General features: G+C 43.5%; 1 protein-coding gene across 7 annotated transcripts in view; it reads right to left on the bottom strand.

The window, feature by feature from the left end:
- The window catches only part of NFATC1 (nuclear factor of activated T cells 1), a 113,133-nt gene that overhangs the window by 35,893 nt on the left and 55,528 nt on the right, over window positions 1-21,712 (bottom strand). For 6 of the 7 annotated variants that reach the window (XM_042043602.1, XM_042043604.1, XM_042043606.1 and 3 more), the window contains exons 7-8: window positions 12,904-12,959; window positions 10,173-10,305 (exon numbers count right to left, since the gene is read on the bottom strand). In XM_042043602.1, coding sequence (XP_041899536.1) covers window positions 10,173-10,305; window positions 12,904-12,959 — 189 coding nt within the window. Of the gene's footprint in view, window positions 1-5,697; window positions 7,603-10,172; window positions 10,306-12,903; window positions 12,960-21,712 lie in introns of those variants that run through there. The other variant, XM_042043605.1, reaches the window with a different exon arrangement.

Raw genomic sequence — 21,712 nt, 5'->3', positions numbered from 1 at the left:
AAAAGTCACCACTTGCTCAGTGTCATATATTTTGTTTGTATGCTAATCTCATCACTAGAATAAGTATCACACTGGAAGACAGAAAAAGTATTCCTGCTGAAATGGTGAAGGGATTTGTATCGGACTTTTCTGTGTTTTGCCAGTTGCGTAGCCATTAACCCTGTGCAGAGTGAGTGCATGAATCCTGCAAACTGGGATGGCAGCCCCTCAACCCCCTTTAAAAAACTGCAAACATCTTCATGAGGTACCAGTTTGGAGAAGGAAGCTCTGTAGGATTTTTTTTTCCATGAAGAAACCATTACTAATGATCCAGGTTATGTGGAATCAGACCTGTAAAGCTGAGCACGTCAGAAGAAATGTAAGACATTAACATTCCCCTTTCTGGCCAGATCGCAACTTTAGTATTTGACATGAGTAACTGTGTGTGGAGGACACACCACCACAAATTGCTACATTACATCAGTTAATGGTTTATTTGTGCTACTCTGTCCTGCTACCTGCTTTTCCCCAGCCCATGTAACTTCAACAAACGGAGTAAAAAAGGCCGAAAATCTTTGCCAATGCTTGTATTTGCAAACTCAAACTAGCTGTGGGTCTGATCTGGTCGTTCTGAAAATACTCTGATTGTGTCAAAAGCTGGTGTAAATCACCTTATATTCTTTCTTTGAAAGGACAACTGTTTTCTTCCACTTTTCAAAGGACTTTAGAGCGCCCAAAGTAAGAGCTATGGGTGTTTCAAGGCACACCTCACCAAAACAATGTAGGAACAGCCTGTAACTGTACTCATTGGCTACCCACTTACCACCACAGTGTCTACGGCATTACTCCAACAATGTAATGAGGCTACAAGGAACTAACACACCCTCACCCACTGTCTCACTCACTTCTCGGGGACTGAGATGCTCAGCTGGGGTGAGCAACTACACCTGACTTAGAACAGGATACAAACCTTAGTGCCCACCTTCATCATTTTCTCCTAGATAAGAAAATAGAATACCCTGACTTGGAAGGGACCCTCAAGGATCAAGTCCAAATCCTGGCTCTGCACAGGAGAACCCTGGGCAATCCACAGGAGAACCCTCTGCACAAGACAACACAGCAGACAAGGCTGTTCACTGGCCAGCTGGGTACTTGTACTACCACTTACCTACTGACTCATGCTCGATGGACTGCAAGTCTTTAAAAACCCAAGATTGAAAAAGGGGTTTTGAGCCCTGTTATACATGGAGGCATGGTAAGCTAGCTGCTGTAACACACATCCATTTCCATTGTCACTGACTTCCACAAGTGAGTATTTCACACAGGGAGGTGCAATGTGATATAGACAGTACTGTTAATTTTCCCAGGATTAATATTTAACAGAGAACAGTATTAGCCTAACTAACTTCTAGCTCAAATATTTCAAATCTTGAATGACTTGGTATAACCCTGCCAGCTAAAAGAGACACTCCTAGTCAGTCACACAGCAGGCCTGGGCTGGCGATTAATTGCAAAGCCTCCAGCTGTTCAGAACCTGCATGCAGTTTCAGTGAAAACAGTCATTTCTTAAATCCAGCAGAGCCATATCAAATACCAACAATCGTTCTGTCTCAAAACTGTTCTGTGGTGCTGAGGTAGCACCCAGTCTTGCAGACTCTCAGCTGGCTAGAATGAAAAACTGTGACTGAGTTTGCCATACGCTGAGATTCACCTATAATAAACTGCAGCAATGAAGCCAGAATTTGTGAAATTGTAAACACAAAAGATGATACTCTTTCTACGTATGCTCAGACTCAGAAGCAACATTATTCATTTAAGAGTGCTGAAGGATCTGGCCCTTGCCCTAAAAAGGTAAAAAAGAATGCAAGTTTGGTTTGTACAGTGAATTTTTAAATGCCTGTTACTTCACAATACATTAGGTCAGCTGACAGACTGTTTTAAACAGTCCTCAATTTTGAATATTATAATATGACAGAGGTCACTGTTCTAAATTAGTCTGATAAGCAAATTAATTTCTAATTGGTTTTCAATGGTTTGGTGATGCCTTCTTAGACTCTGAACTCATGTCATTATGTCATCTAATTTAATATGAAGTTCTGAGAACCACACATTGGCAGCAGCCCTAGCTATAAATCAAAGCTTCCTACTCAGAGAGATCAGGGTTATGACATCATACCAAGGCACCGGTGGAAGACAATGGTCCTTCTGTGTGTGTCTGAATCTGGGAGAAATATTTCAGCCAGTTCTGCAAGCCCACATTTAAATGAAAGGCCTTTCTAGCAGGTAAAAAGTTAATATATCAAACCTAGAAGAAAAATAATAAATCATGCACATTCAGTAAAGGGAGTTAGAAAGTACTCAGAAATAAATTATATGTATTTTTTGACAATTCTAACAAGTGTGTTTGCTTTTGCACTTTAGCAATCCAGATGGGTTTTTAAACTTTTTTTTTTTTTTGGGGGGGGGGGGATGTTTTTAAAATATGTGAACTGAAAAATAAAATCTTATAAATTAAACAGATGTTTATCCTGATTAACATTTAACTATCAAATTCCCATTTCCATGTAGTATTATCAGTGTAGACATTTAGGGCACTACAATGTATTTATTTTACCCTTAAGTTTGATTGAACCTATCCAACAAAATAGCTTCCTTTCATGGTGCAGACTATGATGTAGTTCCTTGGCACCTGCACACAGATTTTAGTTAAGAGTACAAAAATCAAAACACTACTTTTTTCATCATGTGCACACACACATTTCTTCAACTTCTGGACTAAATGTCTGGCAATTGGTAAGAATTTGGGATGAGACTTTCGAAGAGAGCTGAGGAGTTAGGTATCTGAATCTCCATTACTGACTTGAGCTCTGAAAGGCTGTTTGTGCCTTTGAAATCCTTCCTTGTCAGCCAGTTTTGATACTGGCAACACACCTTCAGAAGACACTGCATAGGTCACCCCAGTTCCTGTCACTGCTTTGCTGCTGGTTGACCAGAGACTAGTTAGGGATGTGGACACATGTCCATGTACAGTTCAGCCACTCTGGATTTGTGCAAAGACAAAATCCTGGCTGCTGCTGCAGCACTGGCTGGATCCAGCATACTTGAGGCCTCACCCCTTGTTCTGACTGTGGAGCAGTCAGTGTTGGGGAGAGGCAAAGCGCTGGCTGCCCTCACAAAACATAATCCCTTCTTCAGTAACACCCGAGCAGCAGTGGCTGAGCAAAACTTTCTGAAATGCCATGCCAACATATGTGCAGCAGTGGCAATCTCAGTGACAAGGGATGAGCACTCAGTCCCAGGAATCTTGTGAGACAGTCAGCTACAGGGACCCACGCAGATGCTGTCTCTGAAATTGGTGTTTTTCCCTAGGCACCTATTAAAGCAAAACATTTTTAAAGGTCAAGCTGCTATCAAGCCTTTGCTTCTAGTTACTAAATCCAGAGAATGGTGACTCAGACACAAAGGGAGCCTCTTGCTAACAAGACACTGTAGGCAGCACATGTGTATGCAATTTTTATCTGCACAAGTATCTGATCTCACCCTCTCTTGCTAGTACACTGCTACTGGTGCTGCTCATCAGGAGGGTAACTCTAAAACATGCCTGTCTGCCCTTTTTGGGTTTTGTGTATAGATTTTTACAGGTTCAGATGAATATGTACAGTTTAATACAAGAATAGCTCCAGGGAGAGTTGGAAGCCTTGCACATACACCTCACCATATAATCTCGGACAGTGTCATTATCTGATTTGGAAGTGCTTTCCAGCTAACTCATTTGCTAAATGCTTTTCAACAGCTGTTAAACTATTAGGTTATTCTACACATATTTATGAGACAGAAGATTATATATGGTAGCTTGTTGCATGCACTGCTAAATCAGGCGGGGAGAAGTAAAAGGTAGGTAGAGGGCGTTTTGGGTTGTGCTAGTACAGAAGATTATGCATGAGCTTTCACTCAAAACAAAGAGATGAAAATTCTTAAAAGACGCAACTTTCCACCATAACACTTTGTTAAATCCTACAACGTTGAATAGGAAATTCAAGTCCTGTGATATGTTCATTTGGGCTGCTCTAGTGCTGCTTCCAGTGAGGTGCAGCACCTGGCTCCACTACTGCCTTCAGCTGCAGGTTTAACTGTGCACAACACCCAGGCTGCACTGGCCAAGACTTTCTAAGTCATCTCTGTCAGACATGTTAAAATCCACTGGGCTGAGGTATTTTTTGATGATGCTACACAACATTACACCACCAGTGCTGACTTTACCCCTGCTTGCATGTGAAATCACTGGGAAGCAAGGGAAGGAGTCCTTAAAATGCTCATGCAGAGGAGTTCAATGACCAAAACTACAGGCTGGGGTTTTTTTATCTGAAGGGGAATATTTGAAAAGGGAGGTACTGACAAAAGATTATTTTATGCACTGGAAGTTAACTATTATGGGTGATCATTGCTGATGGTCAGACACAGCCAGGGGCTTCTACATAGTGTTTGTGCACCCCTGCCTGTCTCAGAGACATCACACAGGTGATGTTTTTTCCTGTCCTTCCAGGTGAAGATGGAGCACCACAGAGAGGCAGCATTCTGCCTCTATATATAGATAAGACAGACTGTCTGCAGGTCAGATGTGGCTGACCAGGCTCTGTCTGACTGCTGAAAATGGATGTCACCTGGATGAAGTGTGGGCAATGGATGAAGCATGGGCAGCTCCAGTGGGTACTCAGCACCTGGGAGTCTAATGCTGTTGAGAGCAACACATGCCTCCTCTGCTCCGCCACGTGGCTCCTGGATGGGAGTGGAGGGGCTGATGCATCCGACAATGATGAACTTTGTGATTGCCTTAAATGAGAACAGGACTCTGACAAAACCTCACCTGCTTTTAGTTACTCTGCTAAATGTCAAAAGTAACAATCAGCCACTGAGTAGCCAAAATTAAATAACCTGCGTCAGTGTACAGTGTGAAATGAGTAACCGTGATTCCTATTTTCACCTAAAATAAAGTCCCCTGGGGCCAACCTTTCACCCCATCCCTTCTGTTGCCCTGTCCTGCCATGTGCTGGCTTTGCAGTAGTCCAGCTGCTCCTGGGGGATGGAAACACCTCCAGCAGGTCCGAGGCTCCAGGCCTGACTAAGCCACGCTCAGTCCCCTTGTCGAGGTGCTGCTGTGGTCATACTGCACCAGCCACCGGTTACAGTCCCTTCACAACACAGGCCCTGCATTTGGCCCTACTCCCCCGGCAGAGCCCAAATCACCATCGTTTTGCATAAAGGACTAGGCTAATAATTTTGCCAACCTCAAGCAGGAAAATTCAACAAATACTGAGAGGTGAGAGGTGTCAGGAGACAATCAGCACAAGCCACATGCTGTGTCACATTACAGTGGCAATGCTTTGCATCCTCATTTTGTAGTTTTCTGCTACAGGGGCTGATGTAATCTTTTAACTTAGAGAGTGAAGTGTGGGTGGAAGAGCTGAGGTGAAACAGAGACATGGCTGCTCAATGCAGCCATGAGAAAAGTGTTGTTGCACCCATCTGTATGGTGAGCAGGGGATAATTTTAGAGCAGAGGCAGGAAGTCAGGAGGATGCTGACAACAATGTGCAATGGGCAGTGCTCACCCTTTTCAGATGTACACCAAGGGGTGGTCCTGCAAGGAGCAGGGAGTTGGACTTAATGATCCTTATGGGTCCCTTCCAACATGAGATATTTTATGATTCTATTCTACAATGTTAAGAGCTTAACTTTTGTGCCACTGGACTGTAAACCACAATATTAAGGCACATCTAGTCACCACAGGCAGGCTCTCAGCACAACTCCACACCCACAGATTCAAAGGACTTCCATCCCCACCAAGTCACTGTGGCCAGGTTTTCAGAGGAGCTCAACGCCTCGGAGACTTGTGCAGATGACTGCAGGGAGGAAAAGGAACTGCAGAAAAGCTGGCTCTGTGAGTGAAGGCTGTGCAGTTGGAAATCTGGTCCTGTGGGTAGTGAAACACATCTCAAAGTAAAAGATACCCAGAATATCAACACCATTTTAATAAATATTAGAAGCAATGAAATGATCTTTTAATAATGCTTTGACAGTTAAGAAGCCTGACAGAAACAGAAACTGGAAATACTTTATCATCAACTCTTTGCAAAAGCGTATTTTTCATTCCAGTAAAAGAAGCACATCAACTTTCCTTTTTCCTTTTTATTAAATATTTCTTAGACAATCTAGACTGTCTTTGGTTAGTCAAATATCACTACTTGTCTAAATAAAATTCAAAGAAAAACTTTCCTATGTTCAACATTCTTGATATCAATACTTGTTGGATAACAGAAAACACAGAGAACACTCGCTCCTATCTGTAAAAATAAGTTCTTGAACAGATTTCCTCTATTTTTTGTACCTGCTTAAAAGAAATCAAAACAGTCAGACATCTAATCCTTATCATTCATTGTTTAAAGTCTTCTGAGCAGGAAAACTTCTTCAGCTTTCTTAGCAGACGAAAACACAGGATTTGGAACCACAGCATACACGCCTGTGCGCTTCTTCAGACTCTCCAGGTTAGTTTAACCCTGAAATGCTACTGCTTACATCTGGTGATTTCAGAAGACTGTTCCCCCTGTTTCAAATGCATATATGAGCCAATGATATAATAAATTCATAGAAGCAAAATGATACACAGTCATGAACAGAAATTGAAACAAAGCATTCTTCTAGAGGGTAAGGTTCGTAAGTGCAGTGTTTGCCAAGAGTTTTCCAAAATGTTCTGCTGCACATAATGGAGCTGCAGAGCCCCCCTGCACAGAGCTGCAGCAGCAGAGGCGCTTTAAAAGCTGAACATCCAAGGGTCAGCTCATTGTGCTCTGCTCACACTCCTGACTGCAGTGTCTGGTCCAGAGCCTTCCTCCTCAAATTCTGATGGGATGTGGCAATGCAAAATGTATCAGTACTTACCATATGAACTGCGGGAATTCACCTGTGCCAGAATGGTATGGAAACTACTTATATTTCTGTGCCAGGCATGTCTGTGGAGGAGTCTCAAGAGCCTACAGCCTGCAGGCTCCAGGACAAAACTGATACGCAACTGCCCAGTGATGCGTTTGAAGTAATACTAAAAAAAATGACATTACAGTCATTTCTGTACAATATAGGCTAACACAGGATTCAGGAGTTGCTCAAATTTAGCAGAACAGTAAATCAAAATTTCAATTAAAAGTGGATTATGAGTACTCAGGTTTACAGTCTATCCCAAGCCAAAGACTTAAGCAAGCCTGCTTTCAAGACCTTGGCTCCTTTTGTGAAGCATCTACTTTCTGTTTTGCTTTGTTATTTAAACTTTTCATTTACAGAGCAGTAAGATTTTCATTTTTACAGCAGTTTTTTTATTTCTGAAGCAGGAACTCATCTTCATCAAGTAAATCCCTGCTCTGTGAAACACTTGAGCTAACTGAGGGAAGGTACAGTCCTGCCACATCTCCGCAGCATGGGAGAAGCCCTGTGGCGGCGAAATAACACTGCTGAAGATGGCAGCTTGTGCTGGCTGCATGTCACAGAGCTGTACTCCATGGAGACGCTATAGGACCATTCATGGGAGGTGGGATGAGTGAGGTCACGTGTCCCTGGATCCACTGGCTGTTTTCCCCTAGGGAATGAGGAGAAATAGGAGCTACAGGAAAGAACACCTACTACCTTGTGGTGGGGGTGGGAGCTGCACTGCGAGCCCATGGCTCTCCCACTGCTCTGTGTGTGTCCACACCCACCCCAGGACCACAGCCAGGGGCTCACACAATATTTAAGCTTTACTCCATATTCAGTATTTTGCTTTGGCACAGTCCAGTTGAGCTGTAAAATATATGTCTGATGCTCATCATGAAGCTTTTAAAAGCTCCCTCCCACAGAAATACCTGCAAAACTACAGTAGGCACTGAAATGTAGCATTTGTAGTCCTAAAGCACAGAAGGAGAAGCAGCTTACAGGATACCATCTCATTTGTGTAAAACCACATCTTACACTTAATGATCACTCTGACATTTGCGTGTCAAAACCCTACACCTTCCCTGTTTGTGGGATTGGTTTAAACAACAGACAAAGTATTACCTGGGCCAAAATCATGCTTATCTCATCCACATTTTTTTACACTGACCACCCAGTAGTTCTTGACTCAGGTATTTTTTTCTTCATGAGCTAAACTTCGGTTTTCTACAATGTCTTTAAACAGTAAAAGAATGTTGTGACTGAAATCAAATAAAGCCTAAAATGACTTCTAGAAATACAGCAACATAAATGACTGATTCAGTCACTGTACATGGTTCCTAAATACATAGCTGAGGTGATTGTATCTATCTTTGAAAGGCATGATGGAAAAAAGTACCAGCCACATAAGGGCAAAACCTTACAGCTGTAACACAGGCATTACAACACAAGCGTAATAAAAACATACTATACTATTAATTCTGATGATTGCAGAAGCACATTCACTTTTACCACTGTTATGGGAGAGGCTGCAATATGTTTTTCAATTACCTATATGCACACTTATACATATGTATTAAGAGAATGTGAGTGGAGAACCAAACAGGAATGGAAGGAATATTTACTAGGAATACCTGCTTTCCTTTACCCTACCCTGGTGTTACATTTTTTTTCAGGTTTCCTTACACTGAAATGAAAAGATTTCACTTGAGTTTAAATTGATACAACAGACTAAACAAGATTCCTAAAGTTTTCAACAATTACCGTAATTAAAGATGTCTTTGCAGAATAAAGCCTAGGCTGGTTCCCTGTTGTCACTAGGTATATACTCCCATCTCTTCACATCAAACGTTTCAAACACAGAATGGTGATAGCATAAACCAACTCTTCAGGAGTGCACACTGTTCCCAGGGTTTAGAATACAATGGTAAAAAAGGGCCTATGTAAAGGCTGGAGGGAAGATGCCGCTTAATAAACAGCAGTTAACAAGAGGCCTGAATCTGAAATAACTATGAGGGTAACTTGGGTGACAGGACAATACCCAATTGCCTCTACAACTGATTTTTGTTGCTGAAAAGTGTTGTGAAAGAGAATAACAACTCTTTTTCTTTCCAATTTAAGAGATGAACAGTCTTTAAATATACACAGACATCCCCACTGAGGATGAAGTTTGCATAAGTAGGCTGATTCAGTGAAGCATAGCTACACGGAACATATGCAATAAGCACTCCGTTGCCATGTCAGGTTTCCTGTACTCCTAGTTTAAATTTAAGTCCCGATAAAAGTGCACGCATGGTAACTGGGTGAAATTCCAAATGTCTACTTTATGGGATTTCACCTACAAAAATTTAGCATGTCTCTTCATGTCATGTGACATGACTTGAATATTGATTTGTGGATATTTCCCATAGAAGGATTATTTTTGCTTGGAAAGTCTACAATAAAGCATAACCTAATAATTTTTTCTAATTCCTCTTCCTTCCAAAACAATGACAAAGCAACCACCCTTCTTTTCCTACTTTTCCCCCTAAGAGTGTTCTCAGTATAAGAGCCATTTCAAATAATAATAAAAAAAACCCTCTAAATTTACTAGCTATTAAAATTTTCATATAAGCCTGCTTGGAATTCAGCTATCATGAGTGACTTTATTGTCACTTCACAGGTACCAATATAAGCTCAAAAAAAAATACTGGCACACGTTTCTGAACATTTCTCATCCATAAAGCATTTTACATGGTGCACTCTGACCTCTACCCACATTGTCCATCTCAATTTTCACTCTGCGCAAGGCAGCAAGGTGTGAGATGACTGCAAGGAGAATCCACACACCACCTCCAGCTCAGAGCCCAGCATGCTTAAAATGTTGTGGTGTGAATTCAGAAATGTTATTCAAATGCAATTTACCCTCTGGGGTTAGAAAGTCAGACCAAGGGTTGACAGCAGCTTAGCAGAGAGCTCAGTGCCTTCACAAACATGTGAATTCGTGCTGTGGCTCTTCAGCTGCCAAAAACAAAAGTCCTTGTTTCAACAGGTCTCTGCCACCAATGCAAATGGAAATAATCTGCAGAGGCAGTCTCTTGTGTGGGCAGCAGAGACAAAGGCAGCTCTCCTGGATTTATTCTCACTCTCATAGCACCAGGTATAAATCCAGAATACTCAAATTACTAAAGAATTATCAAAACCATGTATCATCATTATCTCTCACTTTTACTAGCAGAGGTAAGTAATTTGTTTTGTTACCATTAGCAGGAAGATAGGTGAAAAGCTGGTACTGGCTTCTCTTTCTTTTCCCGTTGCAGACATAGAAGTTGACCTGAACAGGGCTGGTAATTCTCTGATTGCGGAAAGGTGGTATCTCAACCACCAATGAATTCTGCAAAAGCAACAAATCAGGAAGTCAAGGCATGACTAAGGCAGTTGAGCTGTACAATAGTATTGAAAAGCTAACCCCAAGAAGGAGGTGCCCAGGCATACAAGAAGAAACACTCTATGAAGGGAAACTGGTGGGCTTTGTGGGGCAAGGATGGCTTCCCACCAGCCCCAGTGTCCATGCCAAGGATTCTAAATGTAGGGAAATTATTTTAGCATGGCTCAGATCTTTACAAAATCACTAGCCTTCACTTCTTCCCTTTGGACAGCAAATATGATACTGCATATAGACAAGGCTCTATCCATCCTGCCTCTGTCAAGAATCTGGGACCACAATCAAATTGTGGTCTCTAACCCAGCAGGAGAAAGCACAATGGCTTGGTTGGCAGGTCATCCCTGATATATCTGAACCTAACAAAATTTCCTCTGAAAGGCATTAGGGACAGCATTACTCAAATATTTCCATTTTCCACAGTGCAATATTTTTTCGTATAACAACTCAGGAAATTTTAAGCATGCTAGCTTCTGTGGATGGGAGATTCACTGTTGCAAGAACATCCAGTGCAACATGAAAAAGGGCTGGAGAATGTGTAGATGATCCTCCACTGTCAGAAACCAAATGCTCCAGCACAGGGCTAAGGAATGACTTAGCTTCTAGGGCATCAGCTTACACATATGCACAGTGAATCTGCTATGACCATCAAAACCTCCCTTGGCACTTTTTGAAAGAGTAACAGGGTGTAGTGGTTTGGTCCAAAATACTCATTACTGTTTATCTGCTGTGAGATAAGAATTAGGAGAAATGCAAAACAGGCACCAAACTTGAAAGAATATAAAGAAGTTTATTAACAGACCTAAAAGAAGAAAAAAAATTATACCACCTTCAGAACTCTCCTCCTCCCCCCACCTTCCTCCCTTCTCCCACTGACAATGTGAAAAGACAACCCTTGAGATGTTCAGTCTGTTTACCACTTCCATAATAACCTTGTTCAGTCCATTTAGAGAGAGAAGTCTCTTCTTGCTCATGCTATGAAAACATTATCACAACGAGACAGCCGCCCACTTCCAAATATTGTTCAGTCCATTTAGGAAGAGGAGTCTCTCTGCCTGCGTGTGAGTCCTTTCCCCCGACTTGCAGCTTTTCCCGCAACTGCTTTCGAGGGTCCACTCTTGAAGTTTTTTGGGGTACAATTTTAAGGTTGAGCCGTTCAGAAACAAAAACAGAGGCCCTTCTCCTTCCCTGGGAGCAAAGGGTCTTCATCATCTTCATCTTTAGGACTATCTCTGGGAGCATCTCTAGGAACTGAGGTTTTCTCCTTTCCCATTTGGAGCAAAAGTCCTCATCTGGTTCATCTCTACGGACTGAGGTTTTCTCCTTTCCCGTTTGGAGCAAAAGTCCTCATCTGGTTCATCTCTCCCTGTCCAAACTTCTCATGAAATTACAGCTGCGTCAGCATCTGCCTATCTCAGCGCAGGTGCTTTTGCTCACGAGTTGAACACTCCACCCCCCATATCTTCATGAAATTACAACAGGATACTCTGATATATCATAGCTTCACAACAGAATTTCAGCTTTAAGCATCTCCTCTCTCTCTTCCCTCAGGTTTTCAGCTCTTCACAGCAATAAAAGGGTTAATCTCACCTCGGCCTTGCAGCTTTGCAGCTGGAATGTTGAATTTTTCTTATCGCAGTGGAGAGGGGGGAGAGCCGAGCCGCTCCGGCTGCCCACGGCAAGGCAGTGGGGGGGGGGGTTCCATGGCTGGAACAGGTCCATGGCTCCAGGATGGCCGTGGCCCGGCCCGGCCTGGCCCAGGCAGGGCCTGGCCGGGCCCGCTGGCCCCCACACGGGGCCCGCAGCCACTTGTCCCAGCGCCGGAAACGAGAGAGAGCTTGGAGGGGGAGTTTGCCTATTCTTAAATGTGGATCACAGAGGTGATCACAACTTTAAGTGGCTTAGAGAATTGTCCATATTCAAACTGGCCAGCTGATAGGTTCTATCAGTTCCCAGAGGAAACTGTAAGCACCCCTTAGCAAGGACGTCCCTTCCGGGACTATGCTTGCTAACCTATGACACAGGGAATGCTCTTCTTAGCATTTGGCCTGAATTCAGCCGAGATCTTTAAATTGTTTGCCTGCAGGTTTGCAAGGATTGCATATTCCTGCAGACGTGGAATGGTGGATGTACTTCCCACTTAGAGTCATGGCTGAGGGAGCCACACTTCTCCAACGTGGGGCTGATCTCCTGTGAGGGGGACTCATATTTCCTCTGCTGAAGATAGATGAAAGCCAACGAAAATGATCAGAAATTGCTTTGGGAGCAGCGGAAAGAACTGACCCAGCAAGACAAAAGATGAGCAGATGGAACTGGCCCATCCTGGACAATGAAAAAATATTTTCCAAATAGTCTCTCCTACTTTTGGGAGAGCTTCCAGTGAAGGCTTTTTACCCCATGCTCACATTAAAGAAAGATTTCCAGGAGGGGAGGCCTAAGTACTTATTCTGTTTCAGTGCCAAAGCCTTGGAAATCCCTCTTTAGTAACAGTGCTGGAGAAGGCAATATATGTTGTTCATCTTGATGTTAAAATATTTAAGGCAGACTTACTGGCTTGCACATTTCTTTGTCGGTTTTGGCTTCCATTTCCCACACATGGTGACCATCTAAAAGACAAAAGAAAAAGATATCTAGTTCTGTCCTTTCTTCCTCTCCCAAGCCAAGAAAGGAACAACTTTTGCAAAAACAATCTCTTCGAAGGGGCGCTGCATATATGAAAAGGAGTTCTCACAACGCACTGCCCAAAATGTTGCCCAACTAAGAGACCATCTGGGTAACCTGTGGCAGGAGTCCCTTCAGATTGTCTGAAGGGAAGAACCACAATCCAGAATGCATGATACCGTGATGGGGGAGATCCACTGTGAGTTTGCTCTGCCATTAGCCTGGACAAAATATGAAACTGTTTTATATCTCAGCTCGCTGAACTTTCAGAAACAATACTATGATGCCTTTTGACCACTATCTATGCTGCAAGTCATATTCAATATTAATATTAAACAATACAATACAAAAGGTAGTATTAAGGAAGCTACTCAGCCATGCAGGATTTGATTTTAATATACTCCTAGTCTGGCTTGTCATAATTCTGCTGCTTGGGTCAAAAGGCAAGGCCATAGGCTTTACAGACAGCTTTAGACTCCATTTTGAAGTTGGTTTAGTTCAGCTACAGTGGTCCCACTTCTGGAGCTGCTTTTAGTGGTATGTTGGGTCCTCCAAATTTACTGAATTTCTGTTTTCAAGCAAACATAGATTTAAGCCACATCTATAACTTTTTCTGGCAACATGTCTTTTGGAAGAAACTGGCTGTGTCTGGTCATTTTTCCTGCACATTACTGATACAGAAATCACTGGACAAGTTATTTCCGTGCATCTTCAAACCTCAATAGGAAAGAAACAAGAAAAATAATACAGAATGTAAGGTTTCCATTCTGAAGGCCTAAAAAAACACAAATGAAAGGCCATAAGCAGAGTGCTGGATAAGCTGGGCAGCAGAGACACATGCAGCTTCACAAGTCCCACCACTGTCAGATGCTACTGAAATAAGGGGAAACTGAGACTTCATGTCATCTCTTTTGTACATTTATTGCAGCATTGGGACATGCAAATATTGGCTATTTTGAACTTCATCGCATGGATGTGGGCCTGTCTTAGAAAAACAGCTCTCTTAAAGGTAAAAGAGTGAATGCACTTTTTCTTTTCTCTTTGCTTTCATGGCCAGGATGGAGGTGACGCATTTAGAACTGCCTGATTTATTACAAATGTCTGTAAATAGTATTTTTATGTACAGCTGTCCTACTGTGAAAGGAACGCTGCTGAAGAACTATCCCTGGTGATTGTTTTTAATGTCCAAAACCCCTTTCTTTTTAATGTATGGAAAGAAGCACAACATGAAGGCTACAGCACAAATACCACAGTGGATTTGGCAGGTCATTCCACAGGAAAACAATTAGCAGATCTACCCTCAGTGTCTTCCCACATTTTAACTTGTGACTCTGGAAAAGGAATCCCTTTAATTGGTACTGCCACGTTCAGCTGCAGGGAGAGAAGGAGCAGCCAGACTGTGCTTGAGTCTCCTTAATGATGCCTTTGGAGAGTGCCAGAATTGAAGTAGGCTTCTTGGGAGGACTGGCGATCACTTCACAATTTATCCAACAGATGCTTCCCCTGGGCTGTCAGTAGAAAAAACCTGACCAAAATTCGGCAAGCCAGGACACATCCCCTGTCTGGGAGCAGCCTCCTTCTCCAGCCCCTGTAGCCCTCCCTCCCTGCCCCTAATTAATTCAATCAGTTATAAAAGCAACACAACACTGACACAATCACACATTTTTTGAAGTGTAGGAACTGCTTTGGAAGGGGTTTGCTGGGTTGTTTTTTTTTAAACCTCCAGACGTCCAGACTAGTAGTTAACATGTGTTAAATTTGCCTTTGTAAATGGATTACCAGAAGTTCAGGTTTTTTGCTATGTGTAATTTGTGCTTTGCAAGATGAATGATCTGATTCAGGTTTCCTGCTGATATCTCAGTAAAATTCAATATTACTCCATCTCCAGCTAATCTTTCAATTATTTCACGCAGCATTGCCTTTAAGCATTTTTGAAATTTTTATGATGACAAAAGGAGTTTCTTCAGAAATATTTTAGATGCTATAATCTAACTATTAGGAAAATAAAAATCCAGAGCCATGGCTTGTCTTTGGAAGCTAGTAAGAACAATACGGGTTTTGCTCCAAGAAATTCCCTTGGGAATGTCCAGACCATCAGCAACTGAGGGGAAAGGGAAGACAGGGAAGAAGTAGGGAATAGACAACTCATTAACAGCTAGTGACATTTCATTTAACAAAAACACAGGGAGGAAAAGTTGTTATGAAGCAAGAGACCAAAAAAAAAAAAAAAAAAAGAGAAAGAAAGACAATTCCTCATATTACGTCTGGTGAACCAAGAGGGAAATCTCAACGCCCACGGACTGGGACCGGCTCCAGGAGGGAAACCTTAGACCACTACGTCAACCTTTTACAGTAAACATGTTTTGCAGGTTTAAACAGTTCAGCTGAAATTAAAAAAAAAAAAAAAAAAAAAAAAGGAATAATGGCTTTGGAATCGTTTGTGGGAGCCCTAAGCCTCAAGATAGTCTGCCTATGCTGGAGAAAATGGTTTTGCCCCAGTGCCCATCTGCCGGGGAGCCTGGCGAGCAGGCGGGATGCCGCCTCCTGTCAGCGTGTGCTGGAGGAGTGAGGGCTGCTCGCCCACAAAAGTTTCCATTGTACGCCTGCCACATCTGCAGCAACGCGCCTGGTCTGGGCCCGAGGCAACTCCCTCCTGGCCACCAGCCAACCCAAGTACACCAGAGCAATTTATACCTTTCCAAAATGCAAATAATTCAAATTACAGACATAACACAAAGCTGAAGCAGACACATTTCAGGCATTCCCGTTAAAGTTTGCTCTCTGGAATTACCGTACCCAAATGGGCAGTTGTTATACAGGGAGGGGGAGAGATGGAGTCAGGAGAGGAAGGAGAGGAGGAGGCACAAAGGAAAAGGGAGAAAACGGCTTTTCCAAAGGTCTTATTTCATTCCCTTTCATTTCACTATTTACTTTTACCAAGTAATAAGAAGTGTCTTCTCCAAACCAAATGCCTGGCTTTGTTTTGGCGTTTTTAAGATTTATAGTGCAATATTTTGAAGAGAAAGACAGTTCTTTATATAGCTAAAAAGTTGGGTCAAGGTATTATACTGGTTTCTTATGTTTTGTGAGGGTTTTTTTACCAAATGGAAATAAACCCAAAACATCCATGCACAGAAGGGTAGGGCAGAAGCCCTGCAGAGTCCCCGGTGGAGTGCCCAGCTCGCTCGCTGCCAGTAGCAACAGCCACTAACCCGAGAGAGCCAAAGCTTCACGGTGGAACCGTGCACGGGCTGGATGAATGACCCACAAATCCCACCTCCTCCAAAGAGGCAGCGCAGGAGCACGGCAGTGCTGGGGGAAGGAGAAGCTGCTCCCACCCGTTCTGCACAGGCTGGACACTGTGCTGACAGGTGGCCATCAGCACTACTGCCAGCTGAAGACACCAGGTTTGTCAGGAAGCCTGACATTTACAGACTGATCCCTGTTATTTATAGCCATCCCAGCTCTGTGTGTGCTTCACCACCATCCACTCCTGCCTTGTTTTCTTCATCGCTGTGACACTTGGAGCACCTGGGACTGCTAATGACGAAAATGCTGTGAACCTACGCATTATGGGGGGTGGATTTTTCAGCTCTGCTAAGCACAAACACCCTGTTTTAACATGGGGTAGCTGAATGGTGAATGGGCCTTTGTAGCCTGCTCTTATCGGCCACTCACTCCAGCGTTGAAGGAAACTGTGCACAAGTCCAGAAGTAAAAATACTCTAATTCATCAGGGAATTCCCTGCAGTATGAGTCACCAAGCGGCTTCCCCACCACACCCAGCTACAAGATTTCCACATAAAAAGGCACTGTAAAGGTCTGTGTTAACACAGAAGCAGGGCTAAAAAGTAGTTGTGTAAATCTAGCAGCATCAGTTATACACACATAAAGCCTTGCAGACCATGACATACAGATTGTCCTCATGGGAGAGCAACACAAAGAGCTGTAAAGACTTTCCAAAGACATTTTTGTAGCATCTTCCCCTCATCACTGCCCATCCAGAGAGATCCCTTGGGGTTTCTAGGGCTGGATTTACCTTTGTATCCCAGGGAACTGCAAGCACAGTGTCAGGGGTTTTCAAGCTCAAAACAATCAAACCACCAGCATAACTTTCCAAACTGATGGATTGCAGAAAGGAGGAAGAATATACAAACACGAAAAAAACTAAGCTTGGAAACTCAGGAGGGTATAACATCTGGAAACCACTTAAATCTTGTCGCTATAAAACGGGCATGTTGGGAGCGTTTAGATATATTTTAAGTGATTCCACTTTACTACAAGAGGTTAAAACAGTCTATATTCTTTAGTGGACCTGTGTTCACTTGAGATATGATAAGAATAAACATTACCTAGGATTTCACTGCCTATACACAGGGTACATTTTATATTCTTCCAGTCTGCGCTTCAACAGAGTTTGACTGCACTGGCTGCACTGTAAATCTGTATTTACATTCATATACTCCAAGTAAAATGGTGAAACAAGCCCTACCCTCCCAAAGCAACCCACTACTTAATTAATGAATTGTGAGATTACCCTGAACAATAATTCCTGTGTTACAGCCCAGATTACTTTAACATGTCCACAACAGGCAGGGCACAGATGCAATGCAGCGTCACTTTGAGGTGCTCTGCAAAGGCTGTCTACCCTCCTGTTTGGCCTTAACAATGCGTATTTAAATCCCCAAGGAATGAAGAATTTGGAAACTTTCAACTTGCACTGCTACCCTTCTTCCCTGGTGAGTACCCTCATGACGCTGAGATGACTGATCTGTGAAGATGTTCAGAAGGAATGGACAGATTTCTGTGCAAAGAAGAGGACGAAGAACCTATGGCAAAGTCTCATCATTCACACTTAAGAGTTATCCAGTTCTCTGCAGAGATGCCATCAGCTTCTAGGGGAAGTGCAAGCTGGACTGGCAATGAAAGAGGCGAGGAGGAAGCTCTGTTGCCTAGAGGACAGCAACCCCCATGCCAGTCCTGGGCATGACCCACTGGCACCACCTCACCAGCTGGTGCTCATGGGTTGGCATGGATATACTAATGCCAGATTTTGCAGGGGCAGAAGCCTTTTGGATCTGGGGATGCCACAAGCAGTCAGGGCACTTTTCTCAGCTGGTCTTACAGGTGTCTTGCTGTGAACAACATTTCCCCAGCTGGACACCAGCAAGTGAAGAGGATTCCACCAAGTGGGTGGAATTCTATGCCTTGCTGACACACTGGTGTACATCTTAAAGACATTTACAAGGGTCAGGCACTAAGGAGGAACCACACCAGCCAAGCAGTCTGACATGGGATGTACAGGGACTATGGGGCAAGAGAGCAACAAAACATTCAGAAATACAGTGTGTGCTAGCAGAGAGTAAGTATCTGAATTGTAAGTGGCCAGGACCTTTCTTTTGATCTCCTCAGTAGCACTTAGTTCTCCTGAGATCTCAGCCTCTTAGGGATCTGTGAGCAGCGAGATGCCTCCTCGTCCCAGAGCAACCTTCAGAGCAGCTCTACCTCCTGCTGCCGCTCCTGTTGGTGCCATGGCCTGCCTACTGCCCAGCATGTTGTCCCTGATTGCCTCTCCAGCCACCCTCATCTCCACTCTTTGCTCTTACACTACTTTTGCTATGAGACCACACAGCTGGTCTGGTTTTCACTTACTTTATTTTCCTCTTCCATGCCAGGAAGTCCCCCAGCTGTACTTCTGCCCTCCTCAGAGCCTACTGGCCTGCTACAGAGACTTCCCCACAGCTTTACTCCCCATCCCTGGCATGCCTTCTGGCATGCCTCTGTCCATGCGTGGCAGGGCTCAGGCATAACTGACCTATTTTTATTTCCACATCAAAGGTGCTGTATTTGTTGGTGTGTCCTCATAAGCATTTTTGCAACATATGTATTTTGTCCACTCCTTCAGCTATACATTTTTGCAGTATTGAGCTGAGTACCATGTAGACTTAGGTGTGTCTGCCATCAATGTGATACTCTTGAGCTACTTTTTCTCTCTTCTTTACCTTGAATTAACAATAAGAATGCCATGCAGCGACCAGGTGTAAAAATCCAGCACAAAAGGGATCTTACGGTACTTTGGAATCTGTGCCAGGCACGTACTTCCTCTCTGGCTGCTCAGCTGGGCAAGCCAAAAGCTGAGGGACTCACTTTGCCTGAACGGTCAGGATTTTTAGCTGCCTTTCACCACAGCATGTTTAACAGATGTAATTATTCTGAGTTCCAGTGTTTGCAAATGAACTGTAATTTTAGCCCAGGTAATTAAAAGGAGGCACAGTGCTGACAACTGACAGATCGGGGTTCATTTTGAGCCAAAACCATTGGAAAGACCTGCCAGATACTATTTTCAGCAGAATGGAAGCTGGTTGTGCAATTTGTGCTCTCTGGCACCTCCCCCTATTCAAATTATCGTTGGTCTGAGGGTTTTATTTATTAATTTAAAGTAATTCCAGGTCTAAGACACACAACTTCCAAGTAAAACTGCAGCTTGACATCCCTGAAAAATCTCTCTAGGGCAGGCAGGTCAAACAAAGCACACCCAGCACAGGCACCCACCAGCAGTCATGACAGCACTTCACTGTGGTTTTGATTACATTCACATCATCTCCTTGTCTTCACAATTTTACTTTCCTCTGGGAAACTCTAGTAGGCTGAACCTGTGACTCTGCAGCTGAAACTGAGTAACATATTCCTGGTCCATCTTCTTCAGTCTAATCTGTCTTGTATTTTCTCAGACTATTGGAGTAACGAACCTCACAGCCAGTTTAAATCAAGTTCCAAATTTTTCTTCCATGAACAATTCTTTTCCTCTACTTCTGTGCTGGATGCCAACACCACCACCTGTATTATAGCTACTTCTAGTTATTTCTCATCTTAAGATGTAAATTTGATCCAAATGCTTTCAAATCTTCTTCTTTATTTTTTGAGACACAAACTCTTCAACTGCATGACCACAACTTCCCAACTCCCAGAAACATCTCATTATGGCAACTCTTTGTGACTTTTTGGCAGATACTTTTGAACAGCATTTTTATTTTTTTCCATCTCATTGTCCCCCTCATGTCCCTTTTCTTGTTTCTCTTGTCCAAAAAGGTCCAAGACTCTTAGAGGTCCCTCCTCCAATCTTTTGATTTTCTGCCTTGACATCACCATCCCAGCAACAAGGCACATATTGGAAACAATTTATCTCTCTATTCCTCTCTTAAATGTCATTGGATTTTCTTCCACATTGAAGGTGTAATCTTACTTCCTTAACAGACCTAAAAGGAAGATGCTCCTCTTCCCCCAGCTCTCTCCACTTTTCCTGTGATACCCATCTGAGACATGAACCAATTCTTAATGATGTCAGGAAAGCAACAGGAGACAAGTTGTCCTTTCCCAAAAGAGGTAGGCATTCCCTCCAAAAACTAAGTACTTCAAAGGTATCCCCTTTTACTGGTTTACATAGCAAGGTCTGGCTAGTGGTTGGGCTGCAGGGGTGGAGAAGATTCCAGAAGTTACCCCCATGTCTGACAGAACCAGTTCCTGATGGCTCCAAGATGGACCCTGAGTCAGCCAAACCTGAGCCCATCAGCAAAGCTATGGCTGCCAACATACTTAAGAAGGGGAGAAAAACTGCAGCAGCTGTGAGAGAGGAGTGAGAATAAGTGAGAAGAACACACCCCTGCAGACCCCCACAACAGTGAAGAAGGGGGAGGAGGTGCTCCAGCGGCCAGAACAGAGATTCTCCGTCAGCCTGTCGTGATGACCATGGTGAGGCAGCTGTGCCCCTGCAGCCCACGGAGACAACCACACCAGAGCAGAGATCCACATGCAGCCAGTCAGAGCCCACACTCCTGACAGGAGCTGCAGCCTCTGAAGGGGAGCCCAGGCAGAACCAGGTTTTCTAACAGGAATGATGGCTGCAGGGGACAGCTGTTCCTGAAAGATGGAACCTCATGGAGAAGACTCACGCTGAAGCAGTACATGAAGGACTGTCTGCCATGGGAGGACCCCACACTGGAGCAAGAGAACAGCATGGGAAGGAAGGAATGGTAAAGAGGAGTTGTTATGGACTGACCAAAGCCTCCATTCCCTGATCCTCTGTGCCACTCAGGAGGAGGAAATAGAAGCTGAGAATGAAGGAGTGAAGTTGAGCTTGGGAAGGGAGGCAGAGGTAAAGGTGGTTTTCAGTTTTACCTTTGTTTTTCACTATCCTACTCTATTTTTAATTAGCAATAAATTCTTTTCCCCAAGTGGAGCCCATTTTGCCTGTGACAGTAACTGATATGCAATCTCCTTGTCTTTATCTTGACCCATGAGCTTTTTCATCTTATTTTCTCCCCCCTGTCCTGTTGAGGAGGGGGAGTGAGAGAGCCACTTGGTGGGCACCTGGCAGCCAGCCAAGGTCAACCCAACTGTACTTGTTTCCCCCACTGTCTTTAGGCACTGATCGCTTCATTAGACTCTCAGCTTTCTTGTAAGGGCTGCGAATTCCTCTGTGTTTGGACAGACAGTCCTACTGGAACAGTAACAGTAAAAACTATTTGAAATCTTGTGCTAGTTGTAAAAGTTCAGAGACAAAGCTTTGATTGCACAGATATAGCTGCTTGAAGACACTTAGTCTGGAAGACATGAAAGAATAAATTTGAAGCATTCAACTGCACTTTCTGTAATAATAAAAAATTTACAGGATTACTCACACGACTTTTGAGACCATATGG

The sequence above is a fragment of the Corvus kubaryi genome, unplaced genomic scaffold, assembly GCF_017639235.1.
Source record: "Corvus kubaryi isolate FWS band 111438036 unplaced genomic scaffold, C.kubaryi_AGA036_p1.0 37398, whole genome shotgun sequence".
In the NCBI taxonomy this organism is placed as follows: Eukaryota; Metazoa; Chordata; class Aves; order Passeriformes; family Corvidae; genus Corvus; species Corvus kubaryi.
The sequence above is the reverse complement of the archived record's forward strand: the minus strand, read 5'-3'. Positions and strand labels throughout refer to the sequence as shown.